Source organism: Pristiophorus japonicus, chromosome 7, assembly GCF_044704955.1.
Source record: "Pristiophorus japonicus isolate sPriJap1 chromosome 7, sPriJap1.hap1, whole genome shotgun sequence".
In the NCBI taxonomy this organism is placed as follows: Eukaryota; Metazoa; Chordata; class Chondrichthyes; family Pristiophoridae; genus Pristiophorus; species Pristiophorus japonicus.
Genome location: NC_091983.1, coordinates 219,031,439 through 219,043,917, shown reverse-complemented (window position 1 = coordinate 219,043,917; position 12,479 = coordinate 219,031,439). Strand labels below are relative to the sequence as shown.

The 12,479-nt window shown below is 46.4% G+C and overlaps 1 protein-coding gene across 3 annotated transcripts in view; it reads left to right on the top strand.

Moving 5' to 3' along the window:
* mia3 (MIA SH3 domain ER export factor 3) overlaps positions 1 to 12,479 on the top strand; it is a 115,477-nt gene that overhangs the window by 35,260 nt on the left and 67,738 nt on the right. For all 3 annotated transcript variants that reach the window (XM_070885813.1, XM_070885814.1, XM_070885812.1), the window contains exon 6: positions 2,513 to 2,667. In XM_070885813.1, the coding sequence (XP_070741914.1) occupies positions 2,513 to 2,667 (155 nt within the window). The remainder of the gene's footprint in view (positions 1 to 2,512; positions 2,668 to 12,479) is intronic.

The following is a 12,479-nucleotide window of genomic DNA, read 5'->3' as shown; positions in this document are numbered from 1 at the left end:
ATCTACTCTCTCTATCTACTCTCTCTCTCTACTCTCTCTCTCTACTCTCTCTCTCTACTCTCTCTCTCTACTCTCTCTCTCTACTCTCTCTCTCTACTCTCTCTCTCTACTCTCTCTCTCTACTCTCTCTCTCTACTCTCTCTCTCTACTCTCTCTCTCTACTCTCTCTCTCTACTCTCTCTCTCTACTCTCTCTCTCTACTCTCTCTCTCTACTCTCTCTCTCTACTCTCTCTCTCTACTCTCTCTCTCTACTCTCTCTCTCTACTCTCTCTCTCTACTCTCTCTCTCTACTCTCTCTCTCTACTCTCTCTCTCTACTCTCTCTCTCTACTCTCTCTCTCTACTCTCTCTCTCTACTCTCTCTCTCTACTCTCTCTCTCTACTCTCTCTCTCTACTCTCTCTCTCTACTCTCTCTCTCTACTCTCTCTCTCTACTCTCTCTCTCTACTCTCTCTCTCTACTCTCTCTCTCTACTCTCTCTCTCTACTCTCTCTCTCTACTCTCTCTCTCTACTCTCTCTCTCTACTCTCTCTCTCTACTCTCTCTCTCTACTCTCTCTCTCTACTCTCTCTCTCTACTCTCTCTCTCTACTCTCTCTCTCTACTCTCTCTACTCTACTCTCTCTACTCTACTCTCTCTACTCTACTCTCTATCTCTACTCTCTCTACTCTACTCTCTATCTCTACTCTCTCTCTCTACTCTCTACTCTCTCTATCTCTCTATCTCTCTATCTCTCTATCTCTCTATCTCTCTATCTCTCTATCTCTCTATCTCTCTATCTCTCTATCTCTCTATCTCTCTATCTCTCTATCTCTCTATCTCTCTATCTCTCTATCTCTCTATCTCTCTATCTCTCTATCTCTCTATCTCTCTATCTCTCTATCTCTCTATCTCTCTATCTCTCTATCTCTCTATCTCTCTATCTCTCTATCTCTCTATCTCTCTATCTCTCTATCACTCTCTCTCTATCACTCTCTCTCTCTCTCTACTCACTCTCTCTCTCTCTCTACTCTATCTCTCTCTCTCTCTACTCTATCTCTCTCTCTCTCTACTCTATCTCTCTCTCTCTCTACTCTATCTCTCTCTCTACTCTATCTATCTCTCTACTCTATCTATCTCTCTACTCTATCTATCTCTCTACTCTATCAAAACCTTTCATAATTTTAAAGATATCTATTGGGTCACCCCTCAGCCTTTTTTCAGCGAAAAGAGACCCAGCCTGCTTATTCTTTCCTGATAGGTAAACCCTTGCATTTCTGGTATCATCCTTCTCTGCACCCTCTCCAGTGCTTCTATATCTTTTCTATAATATGGCGACCAGAGTTATACACAGTATTCCAAATGTGGTCTAACCAAGGTTCGATACAAGTTTAGCATAACTTCCCTACTTTTCAATTCTATCCCTCTAGAAATAAACCCTAGTGCTTGGTTTGCTTTTTTATGGCCTTGTTAACCTGTTGCTACTTTTAGCAGTTTGTGTATTTGTACTTTGAGATTCCTTTGCTCCTCTTATCCCTCCCAGACTCTCACCCTCCAAGTAATATGTGACCTCCCTATTCTTCCTACCAAAATGTATACATTTATCTGTGTTGAAATTCACAGAGGCACAGAGTACAAATGCCAGGAAGTGATGCTAAACCTATATAAAACACTAGTTTGGCCCTATGCTAAAATATTGTGTCCAATTTTGGGCACCACACTTTTGTGCAGGCTTTGGAGAGGGTACAGAAGAGAATTACTAGAATGGTACCAGGGATAAGCGATTACAGTTATGGGGATAGACTGGAGAGGCTGGGGTTGTTCTCTTTCAAGCAGAGAAGGCTAAGTGGAGATTTGATAGAGGTATTTAAAATTATGAAGGGTTTAGATATAGAAAGAGAAACTGTTTCCAATGGTTGACAGCTCGATAATGAGAGGGCACAGATTTAAGGTGATTGGCAAAAGAACCAGAGGTGACATGAGGAAAAACTTTTTTATGCAACAAGTGGTTAGGATTTGGAATGTACTGCCTGAAAGGGTGGTGGATACAGATTCAATGGTAGCCTTCAAAAGAGAATTGGATAAAATATTGAAGGAGAAAAAAAATTGCAGGGATAGAGTGGGGGTTGGACGAACTGGATTGCTTTCGAAAGGGCTGGCGCAGACTCAATGGGCCGATTGGCCTCCTGTGCTGTACTATTCTGTGATTCTATGATCGGGGTTCATGGACACGGTGAGTTCAATCTGTCGGGGACATCACAAAGGCGTGTCACTGAGCCGAGGTCAGCAGTTTCTCCACAGTGCGGGAAGACAATCAACGGTCCTGGTACTCCAGACTATTTCCAGCCACTGATCATGGAAGAGCACAAGAGGACAGGGAAATTGGGGAATTTGGAGAATTCATTTTTTTTTTGCAGCTAGAAACTAGAATAGTCTTCTGTCCCAACATTGTTTGGATGAATGTGTGAGTGTAATATTCACTGTTATCGATGAATTAATACTTTTACATTTTGTGTTCTAAATCTAACCCCAGGAACCCCCTCTGCCCTGGATAACAGTGTGACGATGGACGGGAGTCAGCTACAGGAGGAAGGCCTGTTGCCTTTGTGGATTGTCACGATGCTGGATCGTTTCGTTCTGCTGATCAAGGACAATGTGTGGCCTGTCGTTCAGTCACTCTCGGAGTCTGTAAGTACTTTTGTTCTTTTTCTCCAATCCAGCTTATTCCCTCCCCCTCTTGAGGTACGGTGGTTCCATGGGCGCCGGCCACCTTTCAATACTTTGACCAAGTCTGCAATTCTTAAATGTGTCAACGTTGGACAGTGTGTGTTGATGGGCCATACGTGTGCTGGCAGCCATGCAGCAGGTCCCTCTGATTCCTTTCCCCTCCTTGCATGTGGGGAGATGCCCATTCTCTACTCTGCATCTTCCCACGATGTGTGACATTGTGACCAGGATCTCTGTGTGGACAATTGTGCTGTTACATAAGAATATAAGAAATAGGAGCAGGAGTAGGCCATTTGGCCCCTCAAGCCTGCTCCGCCCTCAGCTCCACTTCCCTGCCTGCTCCCCATAACCCTTTATTCCCTTATCGCTCACAAATCTGTCCATCTCCGCCTTAAATACATTCAATGACCCAGCCTCCACAGCTCTCTGGGGCAGAGAATTCCACAGATTTACAATCCTCTGAGAGAAGATATTCCTCCTCATCTCGGTTTTAAATGGGTGGCTCCTTATTCTGAGACTATGTCCCCTAGTTTTAGTTTCACCCATGAGTGGAAATATCCTCTCTGCATCCACTTTGTCAACCCCCCTCATTATCTTATATGTTTCATAGAAATATAGAAAATAGATGCAGGAGTAGGCCATTTGGCCCTTCGAGCCTGCACCACCATTCAATAAGATCATGGCTGATCATTCACCTCAGTACCCCTTTCCTGCTTTCTCACCATACCCCTTGATCCCTTTAGCCATAAGAGCCATATCTAACTCCTTCTTGAATATATCCAATGAACTGGCATCAACAACTCTCTGCGGTAGGGAATTCCACAGGTTAACAACTGAGTGAAGAAGTTTCTCCTCATTTCAGTCCGAAATGGCTTACCCCTTATCCTTGGACTGTGTCCCCTGGTTCTAGACTTCCCCAACATCGGGAACATTCTTCCTGCATCTAACCTGTCCAATCCCGTCAGAATTTTATATGTTTCTATGAGATCCCCTCCCATAAAGGCCCAGCGGGAGATCGAGAGCCAGTGGCAGTTGGTGAGAGGGGAACGACCTACAAAAGCCCAGCGGGAGATCGAGAGCCAGCGGCAGTTGGTGAGACGCGGGAGCAGCCTATAAAAGCCCAGCGGGAGATCGAGAGCCAGCGGCAGTTGGTGAGAGGGGAGCAGCCTATAAAAAGCCCAGCGGGAGATCGAGAGCCAGCGGCAGTTGGTGAGAGGGGAGCAGCCTATAAAAGCCCAGCGGGAGATCGAGAGCCAGCGGCAGTTGGTGAGAGGGGAGCAGCCTATAAAAGCCCAGCGGGAGACCGAGAGCCAGCGGCAGTTGGTGAGACGCGGGAGCAGCCTATCAAAAGGCAGCTACAGCGGGAGAGAAAGCAAAATAGAAGTAGAAAGTAATCAAAAAGTGACGTCACAGCCAATGGGGTAAGTGATTAGCTGGTATTTGGTGAGTAGCTTTTCTTTTATTTTTTATATCAGTAAGTGAACTGTAACATTGTTATTACCAATTTAAGGGTATCTAAGGTTAAGACATGGCAGGAGAGCTCGGCCATGTGATATGCTCCTCCTGTACCATGTGGGAACTCGGGGACACTTCCGGTGTCCCTGGGCGCTACGTGTGTGGGAAGTGTATCCGCCTCGAGCTCTTGACGGTCCGCGTTGCGGAATTGGAGCTGAGGGTGGATTCACTCTGGAGCATCCACGATGCTGAGAATGACGTGAGTATCACGTGTAGTGAGTTGGTCTTACCGCAGGAGAAGGGTCCACAGCCAGATAGGGAATGGAAGACCAGCAGGAAGAGCAGTGCAAGAAAGATAGTGCAGGGGTCCCCTGTGGTCATCCCCCTGCAAAACAGATACACCGCTTTGGGTACTGTTGGGGAGGATGACTCATCAGGGGAGGGCAGCAGCAGCCAAGTTCATGGCACCGTAGGTGGCTCTGCTGCACAGGAGGGCAGGAAAAGAGTGGGAGAGCGATAGTGATACGGGATTCTGCGGACGCACCCGAGACTCCAGGATGGTATGTTGCCTCCCTGGTGCAAGGGTCAAGGATGTCTCGGAGCGGGTGCAGGACATTCTGAAATGGGAGGGAGAACAGCCAGTTGTCGTGGTGCACATTGGTACCAACGACATAGGTAAAAAAAAGGGATGAGGTCCTACGAGACGAATTTAAGGAGCTAGGAGCTAAATTAAAAAGTAGGACCTCAAAAGTAGTAATCTCGGGATTGCTACCAGTGCCACGTGCTAGTCAGAGTAGGAATCGCAGGATAGCGCAGATGAATACATGGCTTGAGCAGTGGTGCAGCAGGAAGGGATTCAAATTCTTGGGGCATTGGAACCGGTTCTGGGGGAGGTGGGACCAGTACAAACCGAACGGTCTGCACCTGGGCAGGACCGGAACCAATGTCCTAGGGGGAGTGTTTGCTAGTGCTGTTGGGGAGGAGTTAAACTAATATTGCAGGGGGATGGGAACCTATGCAGGGAGACAGAGGGAGACAAAAATGAGGCAAAAGCAAAAGACAGAAAGGAGATGAGGAAAAGTGGAGGGCAGAGAAACCCAAGGCAAAGAACAAAGTGCCACTGTACAGCAAAATTCTAAAAGGACAAAGGGTGTTAAAAAAGCAAGCCTGAAGGCTTTGTGTCTTAATGCAAGGAGTATCCGCAATAAGGTGGATGAATTAACTGTGCAAATAGGTGTTAACAAATATGATGTGGTTGGGATTACGGAGACGTGGCTCCAGGATGATCAGGGCTGGGAACTCAACATCCAGGGGTATTCAACATTCAGGAAGGATAGAATAAAAGGAAAAGGAGGTGGGGTAGCATTGCTGGTTAAAGAGGAGATTAATGCAATAGTTAGGAAAGACATTAGCTTGGATGATGTGGAATCTATATGGGTAGAGCTGCAGAACACTAAAGGGCAAAAATTGTTAGTGGGAGTTGTGTACAGACCTCCAAACAGTAGTAGTGATGTTGGGGAGGGCATCAAACAGGAAATTAGGAGTGCATGCAATAAAGGTGCAGCAGTTATAATGGGTGACTTTAATATGCACATAGATTGGGCCAGCCAAACTGGAAGCAATACGATGGAGGAGGATTTCCTGGAGTGCATAAGGGATGGTTTTCTAGACCAATATGTTGAGGAACCAACTAGGGGGGAGGCCATCTTAGACTGGGTGTTGTGTAATGAGAGAGGATTAATTAGCAATCTCATTGTGCGAGGCCCCTTGGGGAAGAGTGACCATAATATGGTGGAATTCTGCATTAGGATGGAGAATGAAAGTTAATTCAGAGACCATGGTCCAGAACTTAAAGAAGGGTAACTTTGAAGGTATGAGGCATGAATTGGCTAAGATAGATTGGCTAATGATACTTAAGGGGTTGACTGTGGATGGGCAATGGCAGACATTTAGAGACCGCATGGATGAATTACAACAATTGTACATTCCTGTCTGGCGTAAAAATAAAAAAGGGAAGGTGGCTCAACCGTGGCTATCTAGGGAAATCAGGGATAGTATTAAAGCCAAGGAAGTGGCATACAAATTGGCCAGAAATAGCAGCGAACCTGGGGACTGGGAGAAATTTAGAACTCAGCAGAGGAGGACAAAGGGTTTGATTAGGGCAGGGAAAATGGAGTACGAGAAGAAGCTTGCAGGGAACATTAAGGCGGATTGCAAAAGTTTCTATAGATATGTAAAGAGAAAAAGGTAGTAAAGACAAACGTAGGTCCCCTGCAGTCAGAATCAGGGGAAGTCATAACGGGGAACAAAGAAATGGCAGACCAATTGAACAAGTACTTTGGTTCAGTATTCACTAAGGAGGACACAAACAACCTTCCGGATATAAAAGTGGTCAGAGGGTCTAGTAAGGAGGAGGAACTGAGGGAAATCTTTATTAGTCGGGAAATTGTGTTGGGGAAATTAATGGGATTGAAGGCCGATAAATCCCCAGGGCCTGATGGACTGCATCCCAGAGTACTTGAGGAGGTGGCCTTGGAAATAGCGGATGCATTGACAGTCATTTTCCAACATTCCATTGACTCTGGATCAGTTCCTATCGAGTGGAGGTTAGCCAATGTAACCCCACTTTTTAAAAAAGGAGGGAGAGAGAAAGCAGGGAATTATAGACCGGTCAGCCTGACCTCAGTAGTGGGTAAAATGATGGAATCAATTATTAAGGATGTCATAGCAGCGCATTTGGAAAATGGTGACATGATGGGTCCAAGTCAGCATGGATTTGTGAAAGGGAGATCATGCTTGACAAATCATCTGGAATTTTTTGAGGATGTTTCCAATAAAGTGGACAAAGGAGTACCAGTTGATGTGGTATATTTGGACTTTCAGAAGGCTTTCGACAAGGTCCCACACAGGAGATTAATGTGCAAAGTTAAAGCACATGGGATTGGGGGTAGTGTGCTGATGTGGATTGAGAACTGGTTGTCAGACAGGAAGCAAAGAGTAGGAGTAAATGGGTACTTTTCGGAATGGCAGGCAGTGACTAGTGGGGTACTGCTGGGGCCCCAGTTGTTTACATTGTACATTAATGATTTAGACGAGGGGATTAAATGTAGTATCTCCAAATTTGCGGATGACACTAAGTTGGGTGGCAGTGTGAGCTGCGAGGAGGATGCTATGAGGCTGCAGAGTGACTTGGATAGGTTAGGTGAGTGGGCAAATGCATGGCAGATGAAGTATAATGTGGATAAATGTGAGGTTATCCACTTTGGTGGTAAAAACAGAGAGACAGACTATTATCTGAATGGTGACAGATTAGGAAAAGGGAAGGTGCAACGAGACCTGGGTGTCATGGTACATCAGTCATTGAAGGTTGGCATGCAGGTACAGCAGGCGGTTAAGAAAGCAAATGGCATGTTGGCCTTCATAGCGAGGGGATTTGAATACAGGGGCAGGGAGGTGTTGCTACAGTTGTACAGGGCCTTGGTGAGGCCACACCTGGAGTATTGTGTACAGTTTTGGTCTCCTAACTTGAGGAAGGACATTCTTGCTATTGAGGGAGTGCAGCGAAGATTCACCAGACTGATTCCCGGGATGGTGGGACTGACCTATCAAGAAAGACTGGATCAACTGGGCTTGTATTCACTGGAGTTCAGAAGAGTGAGAGGGGACCTCATAGAAACGTTTAAAATTCTGACGGGTTTGGACAGGTTGGATGCAGGAAGAATGTTCCCAATGTTGCGGAAGTCCAGAACCAGAGGTCACAGTCTAAGGATAAGGGGTAAGCTATTTAGGACCGAGATGAGGAGAAACATCTTCACCCAGAGAGTGGTGAACCTGTGGAATTCTCTACCACAGAAAGTAGTTGAGGCCAATTCACTAAATATATTCAAAAGGGAGTTAGATGAAGTCCTTACTACTCGGGGGATCAAGGGGTATGGCGAGAAAGTAGGAAGGGGGTACTGAAGTTGCATGTTCAGCCATGAACTCATTGAATGGCGGTGCAGGCTAGAAGGGCTGAATGGCCTACTCCTGCACCTATTTTCTATGTTTCTATGTTTCTATCCTTCTAAACTACGATAAGTTCACCTCTCATTCTTCTGAACGTCAGTTATTTTGTAACCTACCACTTGGTGGCTCCACTGTGCCACTCCATATAAAAGTGAAGGTAAAATAATGGAAGAGCATTGTGGCTTTTTCTATTAAGGTGTGAAACTAGGACTCCCTGGTGGCTCAGTGGAGACGGGCACTATCTGGTGTTGTACAGATTAAGGAAAGTTGCAAATTCTATGCTGTCAGTTAATCGCAGCCAGGATCGCAATGGGGCAACAACATTATTAGCCCATGGGCTCGAGAGTGTTAAAATCAGTCAGAGTTGCCACTGTGGAGTGCTGACCTTTTGCTTTTTAATGGAAGGTTTGCAGATGTCAGATGAGGCCACGGTTGCAGTTGGCTGTGATTCCCTCTGGTCGAATAATCTAATGATGCTTAATCTCATGTGGTCACCTGGGTGAGATATTTGGGGGCGGGGGAGGTTGGTGATGATGCTCATGAAGCCCCAATCCAGCAAGAGTTGATGCTTTCAAGTGAGGAGAGAAAACTGAGGAGGAGTGAAGGGGAAATGAATAATAATTTCAAAAAATGTATATTTCAATCACTAATTAAACAGAAAATGTTGGAAATATTCACCAGGTCAGACAGCATCTGTGGAGAGACGAGAACAGAGTTAACGTTTCAAATGGTCTGTTCCTCTCTCCACAGATAGAAACATAGAAACATAGAAAATAGGTGCAGGAGTAGGCCATTCGGCCCTTCGAGCCTGCACCGCCATTCAATGAGTTCATGGCTGAACATGCAACTTCAGTAGCATTCCTGCTTTCTCGCCATACCCCTTGATCCCCCTAGTAGTAAGGACTACATCTAACTCCTTTTTGAATATATTTAGTGAATTGGCCGCAACAACTTTCTGTGGTAGAGAATTCCACAGGTTCACCACTCTCTGGGTGAAGATGTTTCTCCTCATCTCGGTCCTAAATGGCTTACACCTTATCCTTTGACTGTGACCCCTGGTTCTGGACTTCCCCAACATTGGGAACATTCTTCCTGCATCTAACCTGTCTAAACCTGTCAGAATTTTAAACGTTTCTATGAGGTCCCCTCTCATTCTTCTGAACTCCAGTGAATACAAGCCCAGTTGATCCAGTCTTTCTTGATAGGTCAGTCCCGCCATCCCGGGAATCAGTCTGGTGAACCTTCGCTGCACTCCCTCAATAGCAAGAATGTCCTTCCTCAGGTTAGGAGACCAAAACTGTACACAATACTCCAGGTGTGGCCTCACCAAGGCCCTGTACAACTGTAGTAATACCTCCCTGCAGGGTGTCCTTGTAACGTTTCCTCTGCCCACCTTTGGCTCGCTTGCCGTGTCGGAGCTCCAAGTAGAGCGCTTGTTTAGGGAGTCTCGTGTCGGGCATGCAGATGATGTGGCTCGCCCCATGGAACTGGTCGAGCGTGGTCAATGCTTCGATGCTGGGGATGTTGGCCTGAGCAAGGACACTGACGTTGGTGCATCTATCTTCCGAGTGGATTTGCAAGATCTTGCAGCGCTTTCAGATGTCTGCTGTATATAGTCCATGTCTCTGAACCATATAGGAGGGCGGGTATCACTACTGCCCTGTAGACCATAAGCTTGGTGCCAGATTTGAGGTTCTGGTCTTCAAACACTCTCTTCCTTAGGCGACTGAAGGCTGCGCTAGCACACTGGAGGCGGTGTCATCGATGTCTACCCTTGCTGAAAGTAGGCTCCCAAGGTATGGAAAATGGTCCACGTTGTCCAAGGCCGTGCCGTGGATTTTGATGATCAGGGGCAGTGCTGTGTGTCGGGGTCAGGTTGGTGGAGGACCTTTGTCTTACGAATGTTTAGTGTAAGACCATTGGTTTCGTACGCCTTGGTGAAGGAGTTCGAGCAGCGCGGGTCCGGGATGCGTGGAGCGGCCTATAAAAGGCCCAACGTTCGAGGAGGAGTGGCAGTTCAAGCAGCGCGAGTCTGGGGTGCGTGGAGCGCCTATAAAAGGCGAGCTTGTGCAGCTGCAGTGGGGACAGAAGTCAAAAAAGAAGTAGAAAGAAATCGAAAGGTGACATCACAGCCAAGGGGTTAAGTGATTGGCTGGTGATTGGTAAGTAGTTTTTCTTTTTCTTAATTCAGTAAGTAACCTTTAGCAATGTTGTTGCCAAATTAAGTTAATCTAGGAGTTAAGTCATGGCAGGAGAGCTCGGGCACATGTTATGCTCCTCCTGTACCATGTGGGAAATCAGGAACACCTCCGGTGTCCCTGACGACTACGTGTGCGGGAAGTGTATTCGCCTGCAGCTCCTGACGAACCGCATTGCGGAACTGGAGCTGCGGGTGGATTCATTCTGGAGCATCCACGATGCTGAGAATGATGTGAATAGCACATTTAGTGAGTTGGTCTTACCGCAGGTAAAGGATCCACAGCCAGATAGTGAATGGAAGACCAACAGGAAGAGCAGTGCAAGGAAGGTAGTGCAGGGGTCCCCTTGCAAAACAGATACACCGCTTTGGGTACTGTTGAGGGGGATGACTCATCAGTGGGGGGGCAGCAGCAGCAGCCAAGTTCATGCCACCGTGGCTGGCTCTGCTGCACAGGAGGGCAGAAAAAAGAGTGGGAGAGCAATAGTGATAGGTGATTCAATTGTAAGGGGAATAGATAGACGTTTCTGCGGCTGCAACCGAGACTCCAGGATGGTATGTTGCCTCCCTGGTGCAAGGGTCAAGGATGTCTCGGAGCGGGTGCAGGACATTCTGAAAAGGGAGGGTGAACAGCCAGTTGTCGTGGTGCATATAGGTGCCAACGATATAGGTTTAAAAAAAAACGGGATAAGGTCCTACGAGACGAATTTAGGGAGCTAGGAGTTAAATTAAAAAGTAGGACCTCAATAGTAGTAATCTCAGGATTGCTACCAGTGCCACGTGCTAGTCAGTAGAAATTGCAGAATAGCTCAGATGAATACGTGGCTTCAGCAGTGGTGCAGTAGGAAGGGATTCAAATTCCTGGGACATTGGAACCGGTTCTGGGGGAGGTGGGACCAGTACAAACCAGACAATCTGCACCTGGGCAGGACCGGAAGCAATGTCCTAGGGGGAGTGTTTGCTAGTGCTGTTGGGGAGGAGTTAAACTAATATGGCAGGGGGATGGGAACCTATACAGGGAGACAGAGAAAAATAAAATGGAGACAGAAACAAAAGATAGAAAGGAGAATAGTAAAAGTGGAGGGCAGAGAAACCCAAGGCAAAAAACAAAAAGGGCCACTTTACAGCATAATTCTAAAGGGGCAAAGTGTGTTAAAAAGACAAGCCTGAAGGCCCTGTGCCTCAATGCGAGGAGTATTCGGAATCAGGTGGACGAACTAACTGTGCAGATAGCAGTTACTGGGTATGATGTGATTGGTATCACGGAGACGTGGCTCCAGGGTGACCAAGGCTGGGAACTCAACATCCAGGGGTATTCAGCATTTAGGAAGGATAGACAGAAAGGAAAAGGAGGCGGGGTGGCGTTGCTGGTTAAAGAGGAAATTAATGCAATTGTAAGGAAGGACATTAGCTTGGGTGATGTGGAATAGGTATGGGTGGAGCTACGGAATACCAAAGGGCAGAAAACACTAGTAGGAGTTGTGTACAGGCCACCAAATAGTAGTAGTGAGGTTGGGGACAGCATCAAACAAGAAATAAGGGATGTGTGCAATAAAGGTACAGCAGTAATCATGGGCGACTTTAATCTACATATTGATTGGGCTAACCTAACTGGTAGCAATGCGGTGGAAGAGGATTTCCTGGAGTGTATTAGGGATGGTTTTCTAGATCAATATGTCGAGGAACCAACCAGAAAGCTGGCCATCCTAGACTCTGTGATGTGTAATGAGAAGGGACTAATTAGCAATCTTGTTGTGCGAGGCCCCTTGGGGATGAGTGACCATAATATGGTAGAGTTCTTTGTTAAGATGGAGAGTGACAAAGTTAATTCAGAAACTAGGATCCTGAACTTAAGGAAAGGTAATTTTGAGGCACGAATTGGCTAGATTAGACTGGCAAATGATACTTAAAGGGTTGATAGTGGATAGGCAATGGCAAACCTTTAAAGATCACATGGATGAACTTCAGCAATTGTATATCCCTGTCTGGAGTAAAAATAAAACTGGGAAGGTGGCTCAACTGTGGCTAACAAGGGAAATTAAGGATAGTGTTAAATCCAAGGAAGTGGCATACAAATTAGCCAGAAGAAGTAGCAAGCCGGAGGACTGGGAGAAAT